The sequence below is a fragment of the Schistocerca piceifrons genome, chromosome 3 (genome assembly GCF_021461385.2).
Source record: "Schistocerca piceifrons isolate TAMUIC-IGC-003096 chromosome 3, iqSchPice1.1, whole genome shotgun sequence".
Taxonomy (NCBI): Eukaryota; Metazoa; Arthropoda; class Insecta; order Orthoptera; family Acrididae; genus Schistocerca; species Schistocerca piceifrons.
Window position 1 is genome coordinate 318,831,388 of NC_060140.1, and position 25,435 is coordinate 318,856,822.

A 25,435-nucleotide genomic window follows, 5' to 3' on the forward strand; every position below is an offset into this window, starting at 1 on the left:
CTCGTATCACTAGCAGTCGAGATGACAGGCATCTTATCCGCACGGCTGTAACGGATCGTGCAGCCACGTCTCGATCCCTGAGTCAACAGATGGGAACGTTTGCAAGGCAACAAACATCCGCACGAACAGTTGGAAGACGTTTGCAGCAGCATGGACTACCAGCTCGGAGACTATGGCTGCGGTTACCCTTGACGCTGCATCACAAACAGGAGCGCCTGCGATGGTGTACTCAACGACGAACCTGGGTGCACGAACGGCAAAATGTCATTTTTTCGGATGAATCCATGTTCTGTTTACAGCATCATGATGGTCGCATCAGTGTTTGGCGACATCGCGGTGGACGCACATTGGAAGCGTGTATTCGTCATCGCCATACTGGCGTATCACCCGGCGTGATGGTATGGCGTGCCATTGGTTACACCTCTCGGTCACCTCTTGTTCGCACTGACGGCACTTTGAACAGTGGACGTTACATGTCAGATGTGTTACGACCCGTGGCTCTACCCTTTATTCGATTCCTGCAAAACCCTACATTTCAGGAGGATAATGCACGACCGCATGTTGCAGGTCCTGTACGAGCGTTTCTGGATACAGAAAATGTTCGACTGCTGCCCTGGCCAGCACATTCTCCAGATCTCTCACCAACTGAAAACGTCTGGTCAAATATGGCCGAGCAACTGGCTCGTCACAATACGCCAGTCTCTACTGTTGATGAACTGTGGTATCGTGTTGAAGCTGCATGGGCAGCTGTAGCTGTACATGTCATCCAAGCTCTGTTTGACTCAATGCCCAGGCGTATCAAGGCCGTTATTACGGCCAGAGGTGGTTGTTCTGGGTACTGATTTCTCAGGACCTCTGCACCCAAATGTAATCGCATGTCAGTTCTAGTATAATATATTTGTCCAATAAATACCCGTTTATCTTCTGCATTTATTCTTGTTGTAGCAATTTTAATGGCCAGTAGTGTATTTTCAATACGATCCCACGTTCGGAAATATCATCTAACGATGCTACAGAGCGTCAAAGTTATAAGTGCCGGCGCCTGTAAATGTACGTATGTATGTAGGTTGATGGATAAGCATAAATTTATCAATTTGAACTAAGGATCCCTGTCTGGAAAGGAACGAGTCTCAGGTTATGCTTCTGACAGTGGAATACATGTACCGGTATTGTTGTTTCTGAGATTGTGAAAAAATGTCTTGTAAACATGGGCTATAAAATGCGTACCTTAAGGGCTATGAGCACTTGTTCAGTGGAGGAGATGTGTTTCTCATTACCGAAGATGAACAAGTGCTCATAACTTCTCATGTACCCGTTTTAGGGACCATGTTTACTAGACAGTTTTTCTTGTCTTGTTCTGTACTACCACCTCTGAAAGCTGGATACCCTATGTTCTTAGCAACCAGTGAAAGTAGTTTGTAACATCATCACGGGATCACCCTGTATACAATATACATACATTTACAAGTATCGGTGCTTTGACGGTGTGGCGTCTTTCGATGACTTTTCCGGGCGTGGCTTACTAAGTAAAACTTGACCTACTACGTCCTCTCTACAACCTATAGACGTGTGTAACGTGAATTGTGAAACACCCTGTAGAAATGAATGAAAGTCTCACAAACTCAGTGTGAATGGATATTGACAAGATTCGCAGATGACGTTGCTATTCCCAATGCAAGTGAGCAAAAATAATAGGATCTGTTGAATGGAATGAGCGGTCTCCAGACAATGGAATGTGTATTGAGATTAAACAAAAGAAATACGGATAGTTAGGAGGAGCAGAAAAGAGGTTAGCGGTAAACTTACAATCAAAATTGGGGACGGCATAGAAAGACACAATGAAGTAATTGTGCAACCATGGGAGTGAAATAACGCATGACGGACGAAACAAGAAGTATTTAACAAGTACATTAACACGGCCAAAGAGGGTTTTATTCGCTACAGTAAATCTTTGAGTGAGAAATTTCTGATAACGTACATCTGAAAGTGAATAACGGCTGTGAAAATACCGGAAAAGAAGAGAATCAGTGATCATAAGACTGTGACAGCATCTATGACTACGGGTCCTACAAGATATGTTATGAAAGGTAGGAAGATATATTTGCTCAGCAAGGGTGACAGGATACAAATTTCAGAACATCTAAGCAGTCAACGTCAAATGTTCAGCGATAAGGAAGAAGATGTGGAGATCAAATGGAAAAAATTCAAAGGCATCTTCCATATGGCCTAGATAAGTATGAGTAAGGTTTTAAGGGGTGGGAAGGACCCACTATAGTTTAACAGCCCTGTTAGAAAAGCGCTACGTAAACAAAGAGCACATCATCTCAGATTGAAGAGAAGTAAAAACCTATCTGACAAACCAAAACTGAACGAAGCGAAAATGAGTGTAAGCAGAGCAGTGAGATAAGCATTCAATGATTTCGAAAGTAAGACGACCTGAGTAAAAACCCTAAGAGATTTTGGTCGTATGTAAAATCAATACGTGGGTCAGAATCATCTCTTCTTTCTCTCAGCGACCACACCGGCTCCGAAACGAAAGGTAACAGAGAGAAGGCCGAAATACTGAATTAGATCTTCCGAAGTTGTTTCACCGCGGAAGATCATAACACTGCCCCTCCTTTCAATCGTCGTACAAACATCAAAATGGCAGATATTGAGATAACCGATCGCGGAATTGAAAAGCTACTACAATCGCTTAGTAGCGGAAAGGCTTCAGGACCAGATGAGACACCTATAAGATTCTATAAATACTATGCGAAAGAACTTGCTCCCTTTATAGCAGTAATTCATCGTAGATCGCATGAGCAACGATAGGTACCTAACGACTGGAAAAAAGCGCAGGTCATTCCTGTTTTCAAGAAAGGCTGTAAGACAGATCCACAGAAATATAGACCTATATCGTTGACGTCAATCTGTTGTAGAATAATGGAACATGTTTTATGCTCAAGAATTATGGCGTTCATGGAAAATGAACATCTCTTCTATAAAAATCAATATGGATTCCGCAAACAGAGATCCTGCGAAACTCAGCTCTGTCTGTTCCACCGTGAGACCCACAGCACAGTGGACAACGGCGCTCGGGTTGATGCCTTGTTCCTTGATTTCAGTAGGGCATTTGACACCGTCCCGCATTGCCGTTTAGTGAAAAAAATACGAACTTACGGAGTATCGGAGCAGACCTGCCATTGGATTCAAGACTTTCTTGCAGATATAACTCAACACCTGCCATTGGATTCAAGACTTTCTTGCAGATATAACTCAACACGTCGCTCTTAACAGAACTAAATCTACATCCGGAGTACCACAGGGAATTGCGATAGGACCGTTACTGTTTACAATATACATAAATGATCTAGTAGAAAGCGTCGGATGCTCTTTAAGGCTATTCGCAGATGATGCAGTTGTCTATAGCAACGTCAGAAGATAGTAAAAATTTGCAGAACGACCTGCAGAGAATTGATGAATGGTGCAGACTCTGGCAGTTGACCCAGAACGAAAATAAATGTAACATATTGCGCATAAATAGGAAAAGAAATGCACTACTCTACAGCTACACTGTTGATGACAAAGAGCTGGAGACAGCGTCTGCCGTAAAATATCTAGGTGTAACTATCCAGAACTACCTTAATTGGAATGACCAATAAAACAAATGGTGGGAAAAGCAGACGCCAGACTCAGATTCATCTTAAGGAAATGCAACTCATCCACGAAAGAAGTTGCTAATAAGGCGAATTTTTTATCTATCTGAGATCCCTGTTAGGTAGGACTGATAAAGGAGATAGAGAAGATCCAACGAAGGGCGGCACGTTTCGTCATGGTATCGTTTAGCTGGCGAGAGAGCGTTACGAAGTTGCTAAACAAACTCCACTGGCAGACGTTACAAGAGAGGCGTTGTGCATCACAGAGAGATTTACTTTTGAAATTTCGGGACAGCACTTTTCAGGAGGAGTCAGACAACATATTAATTCCCCCCACATACATCTCACATATTGACCACGTTGAGAAAATTCGAGAAATTAGAGCCAATAGAGAGGCTTACCGACAATCATTCTACCCATACACTATTCGCGAGTGGAACAGGGTTAGAGGGATCAGATAGTGGTACCAAAAATACCCGCCGCCACACACCATTAGATGGCTTGCGGAGAACGATGTAGATGTAGAATCGAAGCGTTTCAGATTTGGCGTTACAGATGGATATATCAAATTAGAGGAATCGTAAGGTGAGGAATGATATCATCCGCTATATCGTTAAGGAAAGGGACATGTGAAAAATACTGACTACATGAAAGAACAGAATCATAGGACATATGATAAGGTGTAAGGAAATAGCCTTCGTGCTGCCAGAGGACATTGGGTGTAAGCGTCACTCAGAGGGGCATCAAATCAAATTCTAATGACACAAAAAATGGCAATCTGGTTACAGTTCGCAAGCTTCCTTTTAGTGGAGAACCTGTTGACAGTGTGCAACAGTGCTGGAATAGCACTATGCAAATTCTACGTCTAGTAATGTGTGTTAATTCATTTATTTCCGTTTGTTACGATCATCATATCTACTGAGGTATTAACCTAAATGTTATTCCTAAAATGATTTTTACAAAAACTGTTTTGTGAGCGACATAGCACATCACTAACTGGCGAGTCAAGTGAATACGTCAATGCTTAGCTCAGAAAACATGTCAACTGATGATGCGAGCAACCGAATGAAAACATCCAATTCAGTCATTTGTTGGAGAAAGAACAACTCATTTGGTTGTAGTTTAACGGATGGTTGAATTATTCGTTCATTCTTCTGAGTGAAACTAGTATGTGGGAACAATTGAATGAAAAACTAGACGCAGTCCGAAGCATTCATTTTTGAGCGGAAACATTAGACCATTTTACCATTGTTAAATCATTATTATTGACTGCACTCAGTGATCGATTATCATCACTGTTACTGTCGCTTTGATATTTGCTTTTTACTGAGCGCCAATTGTAGCTGACTGTTCACTTTCGAATTCCTTATTTATGAATAGGTGTTTTCTTGACAGTGAACCCTCTGTCTCGATGAGAATACCGAAATACCCAGTGACGAGGGAATGGAAGAAGTCAGATGACTGGATAAACAGTGATCGTCAAGATAAATACAATGTGGTAGACAGTTCCTGCAAGGATGATTCGTGTTATGAAACCACATAAATTAAAGAATTTCACAGAAAATAACTGAATGCTGACAAATATACATTACAAAAAATACCCGCTGAGGAGCTATAGTTTACAAATGTGCTTAAAAAATCAAGTGATTTACACTCAGGCGCCAAAGAAACTGGTTAGGCATGCGTATTCAAGTACAGAGATATGTAAACAGGCATAATTCGGGGCTGCGATCAGCAACATCTTATGTAAGACAGCAAGTGCCTGGCGCAGTTGTCAGATCGGTTACTGATTCTACAGTGGCAGGTTATCAAGATTTAAGTGAGTTTGAACGTGGTGTTACAGTCGGCGCATGAGCTATGGGACACAGCATCTCCGACGAAGCGACGAAGTGGAGATTTTCCCGTCTGACCATTTCACGACAGTATCGTGAATATCAGGAATTGGGTAAAACATCAAATCATCGACATGACTGCGGCCGGAAAAAGACCCTGCAAGAACGGGTACAACTACGACTGAAGAGAGACGTTCAATGTGACAGAAGTGCGACCCTTCCGCAAATAGCTGCAGCCTTCAATGCTGGGCCATCAACTAGTGTCAGCATGCGAACCTTTCAACGAAACATCATCGGTATGGGCTTTCGGAGCCGGAAGCACACACGCAAAGGAAAATGCTACATAAGAAAGTAAAACGTAAGGAAAACGAAAATGTAGCAGGAAGAATGCCACAGAAAAGTGTCATTGGCTGGCCACTTACATAAAATATGGGGACCTTGTCACACAGTGAGCAAATTAAGACCTCTCCCTAAAATGTTTGTAAAAACATTTGAGAAGTCACAGAACTTTAAAACTTTAACCACGTTAGTTAGAGTGTTTCCTAAAAGAGATGGCAGATCCGCTGGCAAGTCAGCCGCGGCCCGCTGGTCAGAAAATAAAACGCAATCCAATAAAACGTGGCGCACAGTGACCTGGACGCCACAAGTACCACACATTGGAGGGCCCTCTCGCCGGAGCAGGAAGCCATGCGCCATAGGACTGGGGCCTATCCGAAGCCGAGTAAGGAGATCCTCGTTCCGTCTACGGGGCTGGAAGGAAGTACGCCACACACGCGTTGTGGGATTGACTAAACGGAGCTTATTGTCGGTCATTGCCAGCGACTCATCCTCCCACCGACGCATGACTCTGGTGAGCTCAACAGCGAGGTGAGTGCGTGCAGGGGGATAGCACACTGAAATACTTGTGGATCGAGACACGCCTCCTTGGCTGCAAAATCTGCCCTTTCGTTTCCAGCAATGCCGACGTGCCCCGGAACCCAGCAGAAAGCCACCACCTTCCCCAGTCGCTGTAGTTGGAGGTGGGCATCCTGGATGGTCTGGACTATCTGCTGGATACAAACGTTGCAATGAGTGAACGGCACTTACTTAATCGGAACAAACAAGGAATTTAGGACAGGAAAAATGTCTCATCTGCTCCAGTGCCCGCAAGATCGCAGACAATTCTGCATCAAAGACAGTAAGAGTCTGAGGCAGTCGAACCTTGAGTACACGATCCGGAAAAACAACAGAGCAAACAACGGAATTCCCTTGTTTCGACCCATCCGTTTCAAATTGTATCGAGCTGATTGACGTGTACGGATATGGAGACAATCTCATGAATCCATGGACCCTGCATGTCAGCAGAGGACTGTTCAGGCTGGTGGAGACTCTGTAATGGTGTTGGACGTGTGCAGTTGGAGTGATGTGGGACCCCTGACATGTCGTCCTGTCTGATCTCCTTCATCTATTCATGTCCTTTCCGACGGACTTGGGCAGTTCCAGCAGCACAATGCGACACACCACACGTCCAGAATTGTTACAGAGCGACTCCAGAAACACTCTTCCGAGTTTAAACACTTCCACAAGCTACCAAACTCCCCAAAAATGAACAATATTGAGCATATCTGGGATGCCTTGCAACGTGCTGTTCAGAAGAGATCTCCACCCCCACCCACTCTTGCTCATTTATGGACAGCCATGCAGAATTTATGGTCTCAACTACCTCCATGCACTACTTCAGACATTAGTCGAGTCCATGCCACGTCGTGTTGCGGCACTTCTGCGGGCTCGTGGGAGGCCTACACGATATTAGGCAGGTCTATCACTTTCTTTGGCTCTTCAGTGTATAAGCTTTCTGTTTGCGTCACCTCAACGTTTACCGAAACAGAGCTATCAGTGATGGGTGCAAATCAGCGGGAAGAGAGAGAGAGAGAGGGGGGGGGGGGAAGAGACAACTTATTTAAATAAGAAAAGTAACTGTTCGTTTATGTAAACATAAACTTATAACGTAGCAGCAGTTCTTTACTACAAAGAAAAACATATTTAATGACAGATATACAAAAAAATCGTATTTATGTAAATAAGTACACGAATTTTGATAACACTTAATGCCTAGACATATATTTTATTCACCTCTCCTTGAAACATGATACGTTATTTTTTTTTAAAAAAAGTTTCCAACCAAGTCATGGTTCATGTATAATCGAAGTGGCTGCCGGACGTGTCACAGACTTGTGTCAATCGGTTGCTCTACAAAAAGTAAAACCACTCGTATCAGGTGAGTGAGTGAAAATGTTCGTATGGCTAACGTGGCCGTAGGGTTTGGTTTCATTCGGTTGTTTCATTCGAGTGAAAAATAACCGACTGAACGAAAAAACAGTCTACTGGCCAATCGTTTGTTAAGAGTAGGCAGTTGTCCCACGACGTGCGTTAGCTCACTACATTGTCAGCGATGTTGTATTAATGGGGAAGTAGGCTTACTTTAAAAAGTGGAGGCTAAGTCCTTACATCTTTGCCTACCGATGCGATCTGTCTTTGTCTAGTAGCCGTCCGGTGTGGCTGTGCGGTTCTAGGCGCTTCAGTCTGGAACAGCGTAACCGCTACGGTCGCAGGTTCGAATCCTCCCTCGGGCATTGATGTGTGTGATGTCCTTAGGCTAGTTAGGTTTAAGTAGTTCTAAGTTCTAGGGGACTGATGACCACAGATGTTAAGTCCCATAATGCTCAGAGCCATTTGAACCATTTTCTTTTTTTTTTTTTTTTTGTCTAGTAGCCGGGCAGGGCTTCGGTCGCCTGTTAGATGTCTTTGGTTGTAGTTTCTTGGAGCGTCTTGTTGATCACATGGGCAGCGAGTCGGTTGCAGTCGGAAGGGAGGGAGGGCGGAGGAGTGGCGGAGGGGAGGAGAGCAAGAGGAGGAGGGGAAGGGGAAGGGGGTGGGAAAGAGGGAGGGGGAGGAGGAGGGGGAGAAACACAAGAGGCACATGTGAAGTACGATGAGCTGTTCAGGGAGCTTACGAGCGCACGATTGTCTAAGCTCTAAGGGGTCGGTGGTCGGTAGAGTTGAGTTGGTCGGTAATACTTGGGCCTAATGTCGATGCAGCCAGTTTGTCCTGGACTAAGGAGGCGTAGTTGCTGATGTGAGTGTTGGAGTGCTGTTCATTTTCTGGTGCCGTCTGTTCTGCCCTTTGGGGGCAAGGTGTTGGTTGCTTGATTGGCACACGTGCTCCCTTGTTGAAGTTGCTCCCGCCTGCCTCGCGATTCCCCAGTGACTTGGGTTCGTATTGCTGCTCGTAGTGTCGCTGAGGCGAAGAGCAGCGAGTGGAGTGCTTGGGGAAGGTAGATGTCATTAGCTTTCCTCGACTTCTTATGACTATTTACTGCGTTCAACTTGTTGCAATTTGTTAAGTTCAACCAGCGATAATTTTTCTTGCCTGGTGGCCGCTAGCGCCCCAGTTATCTGCCCTGGGGGTAAGTGTGTGTAATGGCAGTATACGTTTCCTCGTCTTGCCGCTGCTGTCCAGTAAGGCGTGTAGTTTTGACAGCTTTCTATATTGTAGGCCAGTTGGTGATTCTTCTACTCTGGTGGTAGTGATTGATTTCTCGTTCCAGGCATTCTAAGCACAGTATTCTGGGACATACCAACGGTTCCGGCTTTGGCGTAATGTTCCATCCTTGCACTTGCTTTATCGGACGTCAAGTAGCTTAAGCAAGATCATCATTATTCATTCGTTAGACTGCCACTAGTCTGAGTTACCAACTTGGCAACTCTTGACTGTCCACCTCATTCTTGTAAGACATGGGTGTTCTAAAAGTAGGCCTGTTGGCCAGTAGTTCAGTGTAACGCTCCTGCAGTCCACGACTTCAGCGGGTATAATCTGCCTCAGTACCCTTTAAGGAACTTATGTACTGGTCCTTGTGTTTTATTATTGTGTTATTTATTACAATACCTTGAAATGCCTACATTAAAGGTTATATATGTCTAGTTAATAGTTCTGGTCGCCTTATGGAATAAATCTAGGAGTGTAGCGTTCAGTGGATGTTAAGGGTTGTGTTACCAAGTTTACCATCGTCTTATTTCATCCGCTTCGTGATTAGTTGCTTGTTTTTTAATTAACCTTTGCTATTGTATTTGCTGTTTTAAAGAGGGTTTCTAATTTTTTTATATTATTGCCGTTCCTGGTGTGTAAAGCCTTCATCCATGATTGTGGTCATTTGCCTTAAAATTCTGATTTGGTACACTACTGGCCATTAAAATTGCTACACCACGAAGATGACGTGCTACAGACGCGAAATTTACCGTCAGGAAGAAGATGCTCTGACATGCAAATGATTAGCTTTTCAGAGCATTCACACACGGTTGACGCCGGTGGGCCCGCATCTCGTGGTCGTGCGGTAGCGTTCTCGCTTCCCACGCCCGGGTTCCCGGGTTCGATTCCTGGCGGGGTCAGGGATTTTCTCTGCCCCGTGATGGCTGGGTCTTGTGTGATGTCCTTAGGTTAGTTAGGTTTAAGTAGTTCTAAGTTCTAGGGGACTGATGACCATAGATGTTAAGTCCCATAGTGCTCAGAGCCATTTGAACCATTTTTTTGACGCCGGTGGCGACACCTACAACGTGTTGACATGAGGAAAGTTTCCAACCGATTCCTCATACACAAACAGCAGTTGACCGGCGTTGCCTGGTGAAACGTTGTTGTGATGCCTCGTGTAAGGACGAGAAATGTGTACCATCACGTTTCCGACTTTGATAAAGGTCGGATTGTAGCCTATCGCGATTGCGGTTTATCCTATCGTGACATTGCTGCTCGCGTTGGTCGAGATCCAATGACTGTTAACAGAATATGGAGTCGGTGGGTTCAGAAGGGTAATATGGAACGCCGTGCTGGGTCCCAACGGCCTCGTATCACTAGCAGTCGAGATGACAGGCATCTTATCCGCATGGCTGTAACGGATCGTGCAGCCATGTCTCGAACCTTGAGTCAACAGGTTGGGGACGTTGGCAAGACAATAACCATCTGCACGAACAGTTCGACGACGTTTTCAGCAGCATGGATACCAGCTCGGAGACATGGCTGCGGTTACCCTTGACGCTGCATCACAGACAGGAGCGCCTGCGATGGTGTACTCAACGACGAACCTGGGTGCACGAATGGCAAAACCTCATTTTTTCGGATGAATCCAGGTTCTGTTTACAGCACCATGATGGTCGCATCCGTGTTTGGTGACATCGCGGTGAACGGACATTGGAAGTGTGTATTCGTCATCGCCATACTGGCGTATCACCCGGTGTGATGGCATGGGGTGCCACTGGTTACACGTCTCGGTCACCTCTTGTTCGCATTGACGGCACTTTGAACGGTGGACGTTACATTTAAGATGTGCTACGACCCGTGGCTCTACCCTTCATTCGATCCCTGCGAAACCCTACATTTCAGCAGGATAATGCACGACCGTATGTTGCAGGTCCTGTACGGGCCTTTGTGGATACAGGAAATGTTCGACTGCTGTCCTGGCCAGCACAATCTCTAGATCTCTCACCAATTGAAAACGTCTGGTTAATGATGGCCGAGCAACTGGCTCGTCACAATACGCCAGTCACTACTGTTGATGAACTGTGGTATCGTGTTGAAGCTGCATGGGCAGCTGTACCTGTACATACCATCCAAACTCCGTTTGACTCAATGCCTAGGCGTATCGAGGCCTTTATTACGGCCAGCGGTGGTTGTTCTGGGTACTGATTTCTCAGGATCTATGCACCCAAACTGTATGAAAATGTAATTACATGTCAGTTCTGGTATATTTGTCCAATGAATATCCGTTTATCATCTACTTTTCTTCTTGGTGTAGCAAATTTAATGGCCAGTAGTGTATTTTTATTTTATCTGTAAGCATTAAAACCTTATTTACTACCATTCCTGGCGTCTGATACCTTCCGCTGTGCCGGCCGTTGTGGCCGTGCGGTTCTAGACGCTTCAGTCTGGAACCGCGTGACCGCTACGGTCGCAGGTTCGAATCCTGCCTCGGGCATGGATGTGTGTGATGTCCTTAGGTTAGTTTGGTTTAAGTAGTTCTAAGTTCTAGGGGACTGATGACCACAGATGTTAAGTCCCATAGTGCTCAGAGCCATTTGAACCAATTTTTTGAACCTTCTGCTGTGTTATTGGCGACTTACTTGTAATATCTCAATACCTGTAAGTTGGAAGTTGCAGCGAGTTTTAAACAACTCTTAATTTATTGCCATTCCTGGCATGTGAGGCCTTCTGCCCAGATCACAGTAGCTTGTTGCATTATCTGCTGTATCTGTACTTAATGGTGATTTACTGAACTATAACTCACTGAAAACACTATTATTTACACCGTTGTTTATTCCTTCATTAATCCTGTCTTCCCTTGACTATCAGGTTTCAGTGACAGTAGCTGTCTTGGGGCGATTTTTTTTTTTGCTTTTTGTTTTTTTTTGTTTTTGTTTTTGTTAAAGCATCGAATGGACCGCTTAATCCACAGTGCGCGGTGTTTCTCGTACCATTACCCGGAAATGAAACAGAATGTTTATTTTAATATTCTCGATGGCCAAATGTTGCTCTTTCTTGTACATTTTCGTCACGAATATGCACTGCACACTGCTGTCTTCTAGAACGACGACAGGCGTATTTTCTTGTTTTCACATACGTTCTTGGTTTGACAGATGCTCACGCATCTTATCGTACGTCGACTGGTCCGCTAAAACAACCGATCTTAATCGTACACAGAGTGTCTGTATTATTAGGACCAGAGGGAGAAACGTGATAGTCAACATCCTTTCAATTTGTTAGCTCTGCGGGATGTAGTTATCAATGTGTCGCATCCGCATTCGTAAATATCCGTGTGTACTCTCTTCCCCTCAGAAACGAGGCATTTTTGAAGGCTAGAAACGGTATTCCATGGAATCAGAGTGTTTTATCCTGGAAGTGCTTGGAGTGCTTATATTCCTAGTCAAAATAAGAATCTCTGTGTGGTGCATGCGTTGTAATACAGCCGCATTGCTGTATAACGAGGATTATCCAGCTCAACGTACACTGCCGGAGAAAATACACACATCAAAAAATCTTTTGCATCACCTCTGTTCCGAGAGTTCCGGAACCTGTACAGAACATTGGAGTAGAGATCAACATAAACATCATTTCCGCCATTTTTATTACTCATGAAAACCACACATCGCATGTTGTACCACCATACAGCGAGAACTTCAAAGGTGGTGGTCCAGATTGCTGTACACACGTCCTCTTGCATCTACGCATTGCCTGTATTCGTCGTGGCATACTATCCACAGGATTGTCCCACTCCTCAACGGCGATTCGGTGTAAATCCCTCAGAGTGGTTGGTGGATCACGTGTCCATAAACAGCCCTTTTCAATCTATCCCAGACATGTTCGTTAGGGTTCATGTCTGGAGAACATGCTGGCCACTCTGGTCGAGCGATGTAGTTATCCTGAAGGAAGTCATTCACAAGATGTGCACGATGGGGGCGCGAATTGTCGTCCATGAAGACGAATGCCTCAGCAATATGCTGCCAATATGGGTGCACTAACGGCCGGAGGATGGCATTCACGTATCGTAAAGCCGTTACGGCGTTTTCCATGACCACCAGAGGCGTACGTCGGCCCCACATAATGCCACCCCAAAACGGCAGGGAACCTCCACCTTGTTGCACTCGCTGGACAGTGTGTCTAAAGCATTCAGCCTGACTGGGTTGCCTCCAACTACGTCTCCGACGATTGTCTGGTTGAAGACATATGCGACACTCATCGCTGAAGAGAACGTGATGCCAATCCTGAGCAGTCCATTAGGCATGTTGTTGGGCCCATCTGTAACGTGCTGCATGGTGTCGTGGTTGCAGAGATGGACCTCGCAATGGACGTCGGGTGTGAAGTTGCGCATCATGCAGCCCAGTGCGCACACCTTGAGTCGTAAGACGACGTCCTGTGGCTGCACGGAAAGCATTATTCAACATGGTGGAGTTGCTGTCAGGATTCCTCCGAGCCATAATCCGTAGGTAGCGGTCAGCCACTGCAGTAGTAGCCCTTGGGCGACCTGAGCGAGACATGTCATCGACAGTTCCTGTCTGTCTGCATCTCCTCCATGCCCGAACAACGTTGCCGTGGTTCACTCCGTGTCGCCTGGACACTTCCCTTGTTGAGAGCCCTCCCTGGCACAAAGTAACAATGCGGACGCGATCGAATAGCGATATTGACCGTCTAGGCACGGTTCAACAACGGACAACACGAGCCGTGTACCTCCTCCCTGGTGGAATGACCGGAACTGATCGGCTGTCAGACCTCCTGCGTCTAATAGGCGCTGCTCATGCATGGTCGTTTACGTCTTTGGGCGGGTTAAGTGACGTCTCTGAACAGTCAAAGGGACTGCGTCTGTGATACAATATCCGTAGTCAATGTCTATCTTCAGCAGTTCTGGGAACCGGTTTTTTTTATGTGTGTATAACTCCCCTGAGGACCACCTGCAGTGGCACCATGATGTAATATGCGAATATTGAGTGGGTGCAGTGTTAGTGATTTATTTTTCGTGGTCATCGGCCATCAGATAGTGCTCAGGAGCCTTTCTGCGCGCCTTCGGTTTTCTCTATAGACGTTAACTGCGCAGTAAATGAAATGTATTCGCAGTTGAGGCAGTGCCTGTTCTTTCGGACAGGCATGCATGACCGCAGGAGCATTGCATCGTACTTCTGAACTCAGGCACTACAAAATTGTATTTAACTGTGCTGAGCTTAGAGGTGAACAGTGTCTACAACATTCTTCATAGAGTTCAACCCTGCACCACAGACGAGTGCGTACTCTTCTTCAACAGCGTCAGCCATTTGAATTTTGAGCCTGCGGTAATTCTGCTCGCAGCAGGTGATCCTCTGGAGAGGCTACCACTGACACCACGACACCGCCAAGCATGGCTACTCAGCTGTCGTGAAAGAGCTGATTGGAGTGTGGAACGGAGCTCTGTCGTGTTAAGTGATGAGAGTAGGTTCTGCTTGTATACGAGTGATGGGCGTACACGTACAGGGCTTAGATCTGCTAAGCAGTCTATGCCAGCGTGCATGGACCCTCGACACACAGATCTCAACCGAGATCATGAGTGGAGCCATCTTGGTCGCGTTTGGTATTTCTGAAGGTGAAAGTAGCCGTGCCCGCTATATTGCACAGGTTCTTTTCCCCGTGATACTGCCATTTCTTCGCTATGAAGGTGACGTACTTTTTCAGCAGCACAACACACGTCCACGTAAGACTAATGGTACACATGGGGCTCTTCGTAGTGTATAACAGCTGTCCTGGCCAGCCAGATCCTTCGTAGCATAATGAGGCGGACACTTACTCGTTCTCCAGGGCCAGCATGAACCATTCACGAATTGTAACGATGATTCTTGCTACAGTGTATCGCAGGATGCCGTTCGACACCTTTACGAAAATGTGAAAATAAGCACATGACTTGCTCCCTAAGTGAGGTACACTCTTTACAGACGCGACTGCTTTAGCACACTTTAATGTGAGACGTGTGTTTCATTTTCTCTGGATCTCTTATCTTTTACTCCTGCAACGATGAACTAGCTATCACATAACTTGTCGGTAAACTGACATTTTCCCTGAGGGTACTGCATTCCTTCCGACAGTGTATTTTCTATGTAATATATCATCTCACACAGTTAGGTTTTTAAAATGAAAGTATAAGTGCACTATGCACAATTCTGACACGGTATCGGATGTACCTCACATTTCCACGATAAATTGCAGTCTAATATTCATATATGTGCCATCCAATCTGTGTATTCATTACTTTAATACGTAAAAAACTCGAAGAGCAGAAAGCACTCAACAGCATGCAGACAGGAACCACTCACATAGATGATGGAAGGAGGAAGAGGGAACATTGTTTGATACGATGAGTCCATAAAGCGGTGGGGCTTTTTAATCCTCGCAGAATGCATGCGGTGGATATGCTTGGCTGAGTAAGAACGTATTCTCATTTCCATATAGCAGCTGCGGATGCTCTGAATACTGCAGAAAGTGTTAGGACTGGCCTGCAGTTGTAATTGTCTGCGCGCTCGTAACACATAGAGGATCTTCCTGAATACGCTAGGCGACATCGAGTTAGCGACGGCCGAACTACGCCAGTAGTAAAACCCATTTGCGAGTCTCTGCCGTTATGGAAATAGGGAAATTTTGGTGGTAAAAATTCTCGTGATGTCTAGAAGACCAATATTACGCTATACTTCTAGGGTTGAGACTGATGTGTGGAACAGTACAAGACGAAAACAGGTTCAAGAAAATCACGCTCGCTGTAAAGCCGTTATAATTCATTTACGTTCGGACAAAGTCGCCGACTAATTTATTGCCATAGTGTCGAATCCTCAAATGTGGCAGCATATGAGCGCATTTGCCGATTATCTTCTCAATTTTCACGCCTTTCAGTAAAGTGAAGTATGTCCCGATAGTTAGGCAGGAGTGATAAATGTAAAGCCTGCTTGGATAAAAATACAGGGGATGGACAAAAGAAATGGAAACATCAAAACACAATACCATGCCTAATGCGGTGTAGGAAAGCCATTGGCATTGAAAACAGTTTCCAGTCATCTCGCAGTGGATAAATGAAGGTTCTGTGCGGTTTCCAAGGGAAGTTTGCACAATTATCCTACAAAATAAAGGCAAGTTCAGGTAACGATTATGAAGCTTGACAGCGATCTCTCCAACGTAGACCACTAAGGCTAAGTAATATTGAGATCTGGTGAATGTGGTACTCACAAAACGAGTCCTGGACGATGCAAGCTGTTTGTACAGGCGCTCTGTCGTCTTCCAGCACTGCATCACCATTTTGGAACAAACGCGGGATGCAGCTGAACAGCCAAAATGGTCATATAATGGTTGGCAGTAACGTGACCTAGCAGAGTGCCCATAGGGCCCGTGCAATACCACGATATGGCCACCCAAAGCATCACCGAACGCCCGCCATGTTTCACTCTTGGTACGTAACCTCGGCCAGAAATTGGAAACAGTCTGAAACGAGACTATTCGATCAAATGACTTTCTTCCATTCCCACATAGTTCACGTTTTATGGCTTCGACACCACGTTTTCCTGTTGGGGGCATTTGTGTCACTGATGTGTGGCTTTGAAATTCCAGCTTGCCCTGAAATTCCCTGCTTATGGAGCTCCCTTCGTATTGTTTTGATACTGGTAGGGTTCGCGAGTGCCACATTCAGTGACATTTGCAGCTCCCGCCCTCTTACGTTTCGTCTCAGTCCACATCAATAGCCGTTTGTCACAATTACTCAGCCGGCAGCGGTAGCCGAGTGGTTCTAGGCGCTTCAGCCCGGAACCGCGAGACTGCTATTCGCAGGTTCGAATCCTGCCTCGGACATATGTGTGTGATGTCCTTAGGTTAGTTAGGTTTAAGTAGTTGTAAGTTCTAGGGGACTGATGACCTCAGATGTTAAGTCCCATAGTGCTCCGAGCCATTTCAACCATTTTTTTCACGATTACTCATTACATAATTTCATCTGCGTTATGACTTAGCGGATGGTGTTTCTCCGTTTCCCTGTACGCGGTACGAATCTTCAATATTGTACTTCTTCAAACACTCCGAATCCCTTGGTTACCGTAGCATCTACCATTCGAGAGCCAACAATTTTCCCACACTGGAATTCACTTAACTCCGACTTAATGCACTCTCAACTACACAGAACACTATTATGAACACGACTGTCATTTGTCATGTATCAAGGTCGCTGTGCAGGTGCCGTTCATGGTTATACGGAACAGCGCAACCTGTAGGCTTGGCTGCAATCTTCAAGCATGCTCTTTTCGCGTTGTTTTCAATATTTTCGCCCTACCCCTGTGTCGCTGTAGTGTACAGTTTGCTCTTTTCAATAGAATTCAAGGATACGCCGTGTGTGAAAAGTTCCGACGGCGGAAGAGAGATGCCAAATAGACAGTAATGTTGCTCCGGTATGAAGGTGTTGTACATAATTTTTATTGGATGTAACTGAAATTAACTAAGACACTACTAATTACAGCCAAATTGACGGCTCCATTGTAAGGGGACCTTTTGTGCTAAGGCTGAACAGTCTTTCGAGCACGAATACTCTAGAGAGATGCTAGAGGAGTGATTCTTTAGAAAGAGCCAGTGTTTGACAACCAAACGCAGCTAAGCGGCCTGTCCAAAATTGATCAGTTGAGTATACGTCCTCTATGAACATTGGGCCTTCTCTGCAGACGGCTGGCTTCTTCGAATTCAGAGTTCTTAAATAACCTCGAGTTCCCCTGCCTACAATTCGCGTTTCCGTGACTGGTATAGTCTTTCGACCGCATCATCGACCACATCGTTCTTCCAACAAGGTGGCACATTGAGTGGTACAGGAGCCAGAAGATCGATAAAAGTTACTGTTTAGTCCAAGAAACTGTCAATGATTTTGTTGCTTACTAGTTGTTACTATCAGTTCATCCCTAATTACGATGGCAAGTTGTAATTACCATCGCTTCTGGACCACCAGCGCCTCCATACCGTGGCTGAAGTATCACGTCTGTTGTCAAGTACCGTCATTAGACACCATGTTTCTCGCTCGCCCTCAAAAACGTTTTACTTATTTGTTTTGTACTTTATCTCTCATTATTTACGAGCGTTATTTTTCTTGTCTGACCAAGCGTTATCTCTCTGTTCGGTCACAACTATCTCCTACCTAGGCATTTGACACCTATTTCAGTGCCTCTTTGCCTTGTTCAGTCGAGAGTATTGTTAAAGTACTGGTTGGTCTTTTATCAAAATATAGATGTTTGAGTGGGTCCCTGATTTTTGAGTAGAGTTGTGCTATTACCTACTGTACTTCATCTGTCATCATACCTAATCTACTCCCCTACAATTTGAGGTCAAATCACACCTGTAGTAGGAGATGAATTTGAGGCTTTAGGCAGATGTAGGATAGGGTGTACGCTAGCAGAACTCGTCTCAAAGCCACACAGTTGTCGACAAGATTTCATATTTTTCCAGTATCATCATCAGGTTCGACTTACCGAATCATTGCTAGGTGATTGGAGTACATTATATATTAGCTCGCAACTGAACAGGAACAGATATGCACCCACCGCGCCTCTACTTGACAAGTTACTATGTAACTATTCCGATGATTTGTTAATAAGCTGCAACCAGCGCCTGAAGCTCAAATATATAACAAAAAAATTGGAAATTCATCACTTTATTTTCCTAACGCTGTGTGTGTTAGACTGTGATATAGAGATGTATTTTGGTGTTTGCACTAATGGCCATTAAAATTACTACACCACGAAGATGACGTGCTACAGACGCGAAATTTAACCGACGGGAAGAGGATGCTGTGATATGCAAATGATTAGCTTTTCAGAGCATTCACACAAGGTTGGCGCCGGTGGCGACACCTACAACGTGTTGGCATGAGGAAAGTTTCCAACCGATTTCTCATACACAAAAAGCAGTTGACCGGCGTTGCGTGGTGAAACGTTGTTGTGATGCCTCGTGTAAGGAGGAGAAATGCGTACCATCACGTTTCCGACTTTGATAAAGGTCGGATTGTAGCCTATCGCGATTGCTGTTTATCATATCGCGACATCGCTGCTCGCGTTGGTCGAGATCCAATGACTGTTAGCAGAATATGGAATCGGTGGCTTCAGGAGGGTAATACTGAACGCCATGCTGGATGCCAACGGCCTGGTATCACTAGCAGTCGAGATGACAGGCATCTTATCCGCATGGCTGTAACGGATCGTGCAGCCATGTCTCGATCCCTGAGTCAACAGATGGGGACGTTTTCAAGAAAACAACCACCTGCACGAACATTCGACGACGTTTGCAGCAGCATGGACTATCAGCTCGGAGACCGTGGCTGCGGTTACCCTTGACGCTGCATCACAGAAAGGAGCGCCTGCGATGGTGTACTCAACGACGAACCTGGGTGCACGAATCGCGAAACGTCATTTTTTTGGATGAATCCAGGTTCTGTTTACAGCATCATGATGGTCGCATCCATGTTTGGTGACATCGCGGTGAACGCACATTGGAAGCGTGTATTGATCATCGCCAAACTGGCATATCACCCGGCGTGATGGTACGGTTTGCCATTGGTTACACGTCTCGGTCACCTCTTGTTCGCATTGACGGCTCTTTGAACTCTGGACGTTACATTTCAGATGTGCTACGACCCGAGGCTCTACCCTTCATTAGATCCCTACGAAACCCTACATTTCAGCAGGAAAATGCACGACCGCATGTTGCACGTCCTGTACGGGTCTTTCTGGATACAGAAAATGTTCAAGTGGTGCCCTGGCCAGCACACTCTTCAGATCTCTCACCAACTGAAAACGTCTGGTCAATGGTGACCGAGCAACTGGCTCGTCACAATACGCCAGTCACTACTGTTGATGAACTGTGGTATCGTGTTGAAGGTGCATGGGCAGCTGTACCTGTGCACGCCATCCAAGCTCTGTTTCACTCAATGCCCAGGCGTATCAAAGCCGTTATTGCGGTCGGAGGTGGTTGTTCTGGGTACTGATTTCTCATGATCTATGTACCTAAATTGCGTGAAAATGTGATCACATGTCAGTTCTAATATATTTGTCCAATGAATACCCGTTTATCATCTGCATTACTTCTTGGTGTAGCAATTTTAATGGCCAGTAGCGGATTTTATGGTTTAATCTTGAGCACGCGCAGCATGTAAACATAGTGGGCAAAACGTTCATAGATGGTCGTCTTTTGAACAGATAACCTTGATAGATGCATTTCTGCGCTATGTCGTAACTATAGCTGCCCATTGACACATTGAAACACGTCGGCGCTGTGCGCTCCGGCCTGCTTCATGTCACACGTTCCATGCAAGCAAACGCTGCACGAGTCACTTGTTTAAGAAGTTAATGTGCCCCAGAGGTCAATAGACAAGCTGCAAATATCTTTGCGCCACCTTCCATCTCATATTTTTATGTACTCTGATACATGGAGCGACGGTGCCCAATAAAAAGGCAGGGCACCAGATTTGGCGTTTCCCGGCAAGCTCTCAACAGGGAAGTCAGACATTCTTCCTGCTGCGTCCTGTTCAGCGTAGTCACGGTGACGTATCGATGTTTCAGCACGCATCAGTCAGTTTCTCAAACAGTGTGTCTGACGGTTTGCTACGGGACTTAGTGATTCTTTTTGTGAGCTATTAGAATCCACATGCAAAATGTTGGTACCAACATACAGTTATATCTTTTTTCAAGACACTGTCAACGAGGAGGTACGCGATCTGTTGTAACGTTTGTATTTATGTTAGAGATTGGAGTCAAGATCACACATGAAATCTTCTTTATTAGGATTGATTACTGGTCCCAGCCATCAATTATCCTTCTTTAGATAATGAAACATTCTTGACTAGTTTTGATATCTGTATGGCTTCAAACATCGTTCAAACCTTTCTTAAAATGACAACATCCAGACATGGCACAGTTAAAAACGGCGTTCCATCGTTCGTGGCCAGCGTAATTGAACGATGGTCATAAAACAAAGGTGTTATGCCCTTAAAACTTAGTAACTTTCACATTCAGTATTTACATCATTTCGTAGTAGAGATCATCACATATATATGTTGCTGTAACGTGATACGTGCGAATCGTATAGCATCAGTATTTGCAATAGGTCCGCCAGAAAAGTCTGAAAAGTCACATCTAGTAAAAATTTAACTGCTGTTAAGATGTTTACAAAGATGTGTTAGGCTTTCAACCTCAACTGCTCTGTAAAAATCATAAGTTTTCTAGAGTAGGGCAGGACTCACCGATGATGCAGATGGGCTTCCGGATGAAGCGCAGGCGGCCGCAGAAGCCCATGTACTTGGACCTGCAGCCGGCCGACCACAGCCTCACCAGGTACTCGGCGCCGAAGAACACCACCAGGCAGATCTCCTGCAACAGCCACAGGGCAATATTACGTCTCCTGGAAAACCACACACTCGCCGCACCTTCAGTGATTCTCGGTTGCTACAACGATTCTTACTTGAGAGAATGTGAACTTCTGTCCGAGATCGCTTGTAAACATCATTTGTCGATCACCGGTTCCGGAAAGCATGGTTACCATCTTCAGATATCAACAGAAGGTTATCACTTGTCTTCGACACCAGCTGTACAAGTACCCTTCCTGAAATATAGCCAAGTGTGTGAGAGACGAGATGAACATGGCATCGACGAGACACAATGTCAAAACCATGATATAGAGAGTAATTCACTAAATGATCGTGTCGCAAGCCACACACTACATCGCTACTTAGTCTAGCGGTGCCCTGGCTGCGATTGAGGACAGTAGCGTATAGCATGGGACACGAACATCCAAGGAATTACTCTGTATATTGTGGTTTTAACCTTGACTTGCCGATGCATCGTCTATCTCGCTCCTCAAATCATTTAGGAAGAGTACTTGTACGGCTGGTGTAGGAGAGATGTAATAACCGTTGATCGAGATAGTAGTCAAGGTTACCGAAACCGGTAATCGACATTACATTACATACATTACAAATTTACAAGCGATCTTGGCTAAGAAGATCACCTTCTCTCAAGTAATTATTACCGATTGGCCCTTACCATGCAAGATGAGTAAATTAACTCGCTCTGTTATTTATCAGTCACAATTAGGGATAGTCGATGATTATCAATATTTATAAAATATCAATGTTAGAAGCTGAAATATCTATGTTAGGATGCTAAACATTGTTTCAGTGTCGACACTGGCGACGGAAACGTCGTAACATTGATATGGAGAATAAAATAGCACTCTTCGATGTTGTTGTGACTATCACTGATTTTTTCGTTTAAATTGATCCTTTTCTGATTATGTCTCATAACGTCACCAGTGCAACACCCTTGCGTCTTGTCAGGCATGGCCATGAGGGGGGGGGGGGGGAGCCTGTGATAAATATTTAATATTTTTGAACGAACTAATGCAGAAACTTTTGTTTAGTACCAGTAGGGTGCACCTGTATTTTTAGAATGTTTCTTTTACTCGCTAAAAATGATAGTTTGAATTATGTAAGTATGATGGACATTCGGAATGTATTTCATCGTTGTTTTTCACACAGAAACTTTATTGCCGAAAACAAAAATACCAAGGCGGCACGAACGACACATTTTGCACTATTTTCCCGATAGTCGCCACTAACATTGAGACGTATGTCGTAGCGTGCAGTGGTTTGAAGGAACCACTCTGGTAAAACTCCATGCCCTGCGATGCAAGGAACTGTCGCACACCGAACTCCACCTCAACGGTGGCTTACAAGTGACGCCCAGAGAGTGCAGCTTTCAATGCAGGGAGCAGGTGAAAGTCCGATCGGGTAAGATCAGGGCTGTGGGTCGGGTAATGCAATCTCTCCCATCGGAAGTGACGAATCTGATCCTCTGTGAACCTTGCTGTGTGTGGTTTTGCGTTGTCGTCCAAGAGCACAAAATCTTCACCCAAGAACCGTCTCTTTCGTCGAATGGCGGAGAGTTTAATGAGGTTGTCGCAGTAGCAAGCCGCATTAATGATCCCTTGCTGGCAGTGACTAAGGAGAATCACACTTTCCCTTCCTAGAACATGTGGCCATAACCTTTCTTGCGATGGGTGACACTTTGCATTTTTTCTTCACTGGTGAGCTGGGATGCATCTGTATCATTAAGACGGCCTTGGATTCTGGGGTACAGTGATGCATCCATGTCTCATTCCCTTTGATGATTCTAAATAGGATTTCTTTACCCTCTCACGCGTAACGCATGAAGTCATCGAGGCTGGCTTCCGTTCTTTCACTCTTGTAACCTCGGGTCAGGTTTCTTGGCATCCATCTTGCAGACGCTTTTCGGTAACCCATCACGGAGCATATGATAGGCTTGAACGCAGCCAATATGCAGCGCGGACCCTACACCCAACACCGTTACGCACCTGTCCGGTAACACCATGTCTTGCGCTTTAGCAGTGCTGTTTCCGTTTGTGGATGTGGAGGGACACCCACTTCGACCTCCATCTACCACCCTCTGCCTTTCTTCCAACCATTTGACGAGACCTGACCTCTTCACTATACACGATCTGTATGCATTCACCGGTGACGGACACATTAATCCAACATGCCCATCCATACTGGATAACAGCACGCACTTCCATTGGCGACCACGTTTTCAGTACACGTCCGTCTGCCATTGAGATGCATACTCGAACTAACCTTGGGCACGCCAAACTGCTGCTACTCTCTCTTTTTCGGCGCTCTGTGCATGTCTCATTCCTTCTCCACTCGTGACCCTTCCGTCGTTGAACCAGCATATGGCGCTTTCTGTATTACCTGGCGTGCTATCTTCTCTTTCAAACACAATGACGAGGCTTACATTCGGAACGCCCTTCGTACATTTTTCCATTTGTACACTGTCCAGTCACATTAATATGACCACCTATCAAAGGTCTGAGTAGCCATCTTTCGCAGCGCGGACTGATGCGTGGCGTGCAAGCAAGAGTGTCATGAGGTTCCGGGAGGTACTAACAGGGATGTGGAGCCAAGCCGACCCCATTGCCGTGGCCAGCTGTGCTGTTTCCGTTGACGAGCCAGGGCACGAACAGTCCAATGAAGTGGTCCTGCAGATTCTCGATTGGGTTTTAATCCACGGAGTTTGATGACTGGGGGCGTACAGTAAACTCATACTGACGCTCTTCAGACCATACACGTGCACTGCAAACTGTTTGACATGTATTGTCCTGCTGGTAGATGCAATCGTGGCGGGGAGAAAGAAACTGAAAGTAGATGTGGACGTGTTCCCCATGGACAGATGCGCGTCCCAGAATGACTAGATCAAGTACTGCCGTCCAGCCTAGGCCCTTCCAACGATTACGCAGGGTGTTTGCCTTCAGACCTTTCAAGCCGCACAAGCAAGGCCATCTGTCGATGGAGCGCAAAACGTGATTCATCTGAAAAGGGTACCTGTAACCGTTCAGTGAACTTCCATTGCGGTACTGGCATGCTGATTCCAGCCTCCGTCGCTGACAGACAGCGATCGCCATGGATGTATGAACCAGATGTCTGCTGCCATGCGTAGCAAAGTTCGCTGAACGGTCGTTGAGAAGACACTGTTGGCAGCGCCTTGGTTCATTTGGGTAGCCAGTTGCTCAACAGCTGCAGGTCTGTTCGCCCGTACACATCTCGCCAACTAACGTTTTAGACAGAGCCATTTTCCTATGCTGGGTACACTTTATACACAACGGTACGCGAACAGTTTACAAACTTAGCCGTTTCGGATATGCTTTCATCCTTGGCCTCAAGGCCAATGATCATGCCCTTTTGGACGTCAGATCAGTCACTCCGTTTCCGCAGTACGACATATGTCATCCCTTCCCTCTACACGCTTTATATTCCCTCCACGGATGGTGCTTCCACTTGCAGTCTTTGAGTAGTTATTGCACGTTGACGTAGAACATGGGCGGAGGGCACATTAATATGACAGGACCTTATAGATATACGTACTTAGGTAAACGAAGCTAAAACATTCACAATTAATATTTATTAGATGTTTGTCTTCTGTCAGTTCTCAAAAAAATGCCTATAGTCAAAAAATTGAAGGATTTGTAATGCGGCATTTGTTGATTAATGAATACATATAAGTATTTGTTCCAAGTCAAATGGCTCCGGGCACTATGGTACTTATCTTCTAAGGTCATCAGTCCCCTAGAACTTAGTACTAATTAAACCTAACTAACCTAAGAACATCACACACATCAACGCCACAGGCAGGATACGGACCAGCCACCGTAGCGGTCGCGCGGTTCCAGACTGTAGCGCCTAGAACCGCTCGGCCACCCCGGCTGGCTATAAGTATTTGTATCTTCATACAAATAAAACAGTTTCTACATCAGTCACTTGTTTGTTTTACCACTATTTGTTTCGATGGGTAACACCATGGTCTTCAGGTGGAGAATTATTTAAATGGCTGGTGTAGGTGAAGGGTGGACAT

At 45.4% G+C, this 25,435-nt stretch overlaps 1 protein-coding gene across 1 annotated transcript in view; it reads right to left on the reverse strand.

Annotated features, from left to right (window-relative positions):
• LOC124788623 (potassium voltage-gated channel subfamily KQT member 1-like) overlaps positions 1 to 25,435 on the reverse strand; it is a 276,137-nt gene that overhangs the window by 127,940 nt on the left and 122,762 nt on the right. The window contains exon 3 of the mRNA XM_047255894.1: positions 21,256 to 21,382. Within this exon, the coding sequence (XP_047111850.1) occupies positions 21,256 to 21,382 (127 nt within the window). The remainder of the gene's footprint in view (positions 1 to 21,255; positions 21,383 to 25,435) is intronic.